The sequence below is a fragment of the Carlito syrichta genome, unplaced genomic scaffold (genome assembly GCF_000164805.1).
Source record: "Carlito syrichta isolate Samal-C Ts95f unplaced genomic scaffold, Tarsius_syrichta-2.0.1 Scaffold305409, whole genome shotgun sequence".
In the NCBI taxonomy this organism is placed as follows: Eukaryota; Metazoa; Chordata; class Mammalia; order Primates; family Tarsiidae; genus Carlito; species Carlito syrichta.
The window spans coordinates 417,621-421,844 of NW_007249505.1; the positions used below are offsets into that span (position 1 = coordinate 417,621).

At 44.3% G+C, this 4,224-nt stretch overlaps 1 protein-coding gene across 1 annotated transcript in view; it reads right to left on the reverse strand.

The window, feature by feature from the left end:
* Positions 1-2,361: 2,361 nt before the first annotated feature.
* The window catches only part of ADI1 (acireductone dioxygenase 1), a 21,750-nt gene continuing 19,887 nt past the window's right edge, over positions 2,362-4,224 (reverse strand). The window contains exon 4 of the mRNA XM_008061664.1: positions 2,362-3,687. Within this exon, the coding sequence (XP_008059855.1) occupies positions 3,568-3,687 (120 nt within the window). The 3' untranslated portion in view covers positions 2,362-3,567. The remainder of the gene's footprint in view (positions 3,688-4,224) is intronic.

Genomic DNA, 4,224 nt, shown 5'->3' on the forward strand with positions numbered 1-4,224 from the left:
GATTAGGATTTTTTTTAAATTGAGAGTTCAGAATTGTAAGTTGATAGATGAGGGCGCTTTGTTGTCTATTTATTTTATTTATTTATTTTCTGAGTCAGAGTCTCACTCTGTTGCCCAGGCTGGAGTGCAGGGACACGCTCATGGCCCACCGCAGTTTCAACCTGCTGGGCTCAGGCAATCCTTCCGCCTCAGTCTTCCAGGTGCACATCACCACACCTGGCTAATTTTTGGATTTATTGTAGAGATGAGGTCTCGCCAAGTTGCCCAGGTCGGTCTTGAACCTGTGGACTCAGGCAATCCTCTCGCCATGGCCTCCTGAAGTGAGCCACCACGCCCGGCCTGTTGTCATTTTAAGTAGCTCATCCTGGTGACAATCACGGCAGCCTCTGGCCAAGGAGACAAGTCCACTAACAGAGGCTTCTCACATTGGCAGAGCTCTCTCCACCCACCCTCCTACTCTTCCTTCTAGACTAAATGATAAGGAAGAAGATCTGCATGACAAGAAGGGAAATAAAACTCAGACAGGAGGTGATCCTACTTGCTTAGGAAGCATGGACAAAACCAAACAAAGAAACACAGCACCCCAGTAATTAAGGGTCTTAAAGCCACATCCTAAACAGGGGAAAGTACCTGGGGCTAAGACTTCCCTGGGATAAGATGCTTAATTCGGATGAAGAGGGAACAAGGTTGGACATTTCCTGGTTATCTGCATCTACTACTCGACAGACTCATCGATGAAGGACCCTCGCCCTGAGCCAGTCCTTTCATGAATCGGCCTGGGTTCTCTGCAGCGTGGTGTTTACCATTAGGGGAACTACAGCAAGGAAAAAAGGAAGTTTTCATTGTTTATTTTTTTTTTAGTAGGAATCTCACTCTGTCACCCAGGCTGGAGGGCAGTAGTACGCTCCTGGCCACCGCAGTCTCAACCTGCTGGGCTCAGGTGATCCTTACACCTCAGCCTTCCAAGTAGCTACAGGCACATGCTGTGCCCGGCTAAAAAATGAAGTTTTTAAAAAACAACACACAGGCTGGGCTCGGTGGCTCAGCCTGCAATCCCAGCACTTTGGGACAATGAGGCAAGTAGACTGTCTGAGCCCATGGGTTTGAGACCAGCCCAGACAACTTGGCCAAACCTTATCTCAACAATAAATCAAAAATTAGCCGGGCATGGTAACGCACACCTGTAGTTCCGGCTACTTGGAAGGCTGAGGCAGAAGGAAGGATCGCCAGAGCCCAGTAGGTCGAGGCTGGGATAGCCGTGTGCCACTGCACTCCAGCCTGGGTGACGGAATGAGACTCCGATTCAAAAAAAAAAAGGAATTAAAAATAAAAAACACCAACACTCTAGAAAGTGTGAAGCTACACTCAAGTGCAATAATCCATATTCAGATCAATCAATATCCCGATCGTAAACACCACTACAATCAATACCACACACATACAGGCAAGAAGAGGCACGTATGAAAAAGTAGCACATGTCCAGGTACATTTCATTCACCCAGCAAGCACAGCCCTCTCTAAGCTGAGAACTCACACAAATTTGGAAAATGTAAAAACCAGCAGCTATCCTACTTGGGAGACGAAGAGTCAGGCTCCTGTGGAAAATCACTGATTTCGAATCCTAGTGAATGTGAGTTTATAAAAGATCTGCTCTAACCTTCAGCTTGAACTAGAGGCCTCAGCTGCTTGGTGGTGATGCCTTCTGAAAGAGCACCCCTGACTTGCCACGGTTTTCTCTACCTCTTAAGAGTTCCATTCTGTCACTATGGTCGATTTCCTCTTGCTCAAATGGAGTTTTTCAGCCCTTCAGCTCTCCAAAAGTCATTCCAGTGTCTGAGATACTGGGCTGCAATGACACAGTTTAAGAGGAGGGGACCAGGGAACAGGAAAAGGAGGACAAGAAGCCAGACACAAGAGTGAACTTAATTAGCATGCCGCAGAACTCCATTTGTATCTGATTCTAGAAAAGGCAAAACTAACCCACAGTGGATATTGGGGTGGTAGGGGGGACAACTAGGAAGGGGCACAAGGAAACTCTCTGGGGGTGATAAGATGCCCACACTGTTCTGACTGGCTATGTGACACTTGCCAAAACTTAAAAGCTTTTAACATGTGTGCATTTTATTGCACACAAACTATACCTCAATAAACCTGATTTTTTAAAAATGGAAGTCATTAACAAAATGTTCTTTCACCTTCAGTGCTTTGGCAGGATTCTCCTGCCCTTGCCTGTGAAAATCCATCTCTGGTAAGAAAGCTGAAGCACGCAGGCAAGGACGAGCAGGTGGAGCCCAGGCCCCGGCAGCCAGCCTTCATTTAAAGCAATGGATCCTGGCAGGGAAAACTCATACTAAGCAAAAGGCAATTTAAAGTAATCGTCTCTTTAATGTTTCATTCTTAAAAGTGAACAAGTTCCATTTATAATGACCATTTAGAAGTGAATACATAAAATAACAAAAATAATCAGTAGATTGACACATATTTTAATAATTGAAATAGAATAATACTTGACAGAAGAAAGCCCTAGATATTTATGTTACTATCATGCTGCCTGCATATATTTTAATCCTAAAATTGAGACAGAGTTTACTTAAACATCTAAGGCTTGAGTTTTCTCTGTGCAGTGGGAAACAAAAATGTAAAAATGATGAAAGATTAATTTCAATGTGAAGATTAAAAAAAAAATTTAGAAAGCAACCTGCCCATCTAAAACATGAGGTTGATTTGGGATTTTTCTTGTGATTATAACAAACTAGACAAATGTATAGCAGAACTGTTACATAGAAAAATAGTGTGCAAATTCTCTTGTTAAAATTCAAAAGCTTAATTGGGAAACTAGAAATCACACACTGAAAAAATACAGCTAATATATAAATTAATTCTATCCATATACAATCAGAGGTGATTTTAAGACACCAGGCAAAAAGTCACATATACGTGAATAGAAGGTAACTCCAAGCCATGAGCATAAAATCAAGGCAGTCGCTTTATTTTGAGCAAGGAAGTAGCATAAGTAACTCACAGGGCCCTAACAGGAGGAGCTCTTCCCTCACAGCACCTCCCACCCCAAGGGACCGTTTTGGGAGAAGTGTCTTCTATCTGGCTAGCTGTGTTACCTGCTACTGCCCCTGCTCCAGAATGAGCCCAAGGAGCCACATTTTGAGATAGGAAATTTTCTTTTTTTTCTGAGTCGGAGCCTCATTCTGTCGCCCAGACTCGAGTGCAGTAGCACACTCACGGCCACCACAGCCTCGACCTGCTGGGCTCAGGCGATCCTTCCGCCTCACCTTCCAAGAGAAAGGAAACTTTCACATGGAAGGCAGGAACCACTCGTCTTAATCAAGTTAGAGAAAATGAAGGTGATCTGTCTACATTTCGAAGTTGCTTCCATGTGAAAATCAGTTTCAAGATCCTTTCATTAAAAAAGTCTCATCAAATAATCTGCAAAGGAAAGGCTGCCTAGCCTCAGACAGACCCTACAAAAGCCAAGAGAAAACGACTGATGTTCTGCTTGGTTACTGTGTGCAGGACCCTTACAAGGTGCCTGTTAGTTCCCAGGGAGCGCTGCTATGCTGTCTGTGCCAGAAACTTCAGGTACTGTCCTCGGGCCTCGAAATGGTCAGCGGGTCGGTTGTATGCTGTCCACACTGGGTCTCCCACAAACAGTCGCATGGCCTTTGTGTAGTTCTAGAAAACAGACCAAGACAGTCAGCAACTCATTAAACCTGTCGGCCTCCTGCTTATTTATAAGTTTATTAACATTAATTGTTATAAACACTTTCCTAGCTGTTTTTAGGTCTTAACAATTTTAGGCTACATTTTATCCTCTGAAAGAGAGTGCCAGGTGGCAGGGCCAATGTTGCTACATCCTTCGGCTCTGGCAGCTGAAGCTCTGGTTAGGCCTCTGTACTCTGCATAAACAGATCAGTTGTGAAAACGAGTGCAGTCTCCAGCCTAACAGATCTTCCACCTTCCTGTTTGTCTCCTGTAGGTGCAGTTTTCCTGGGACCCTCATGTGGCTGTAGGCAAGAGAGGACAACTTGGCACATGCTTCTTCATTCAGCTTTCATTTTTAGAAATCTTATCTTTCAGAAAAACATATGCAAGTGCAAACTGAAAAATCTATGAGGTTATTTGCAGCACTGGTTGCAATAATAAAAAATTGGAGCCGGGCTCGGTGGCTCAGCCTGTAATCCCGCGCCATGGGAGGCTGAGGTGAGTGGA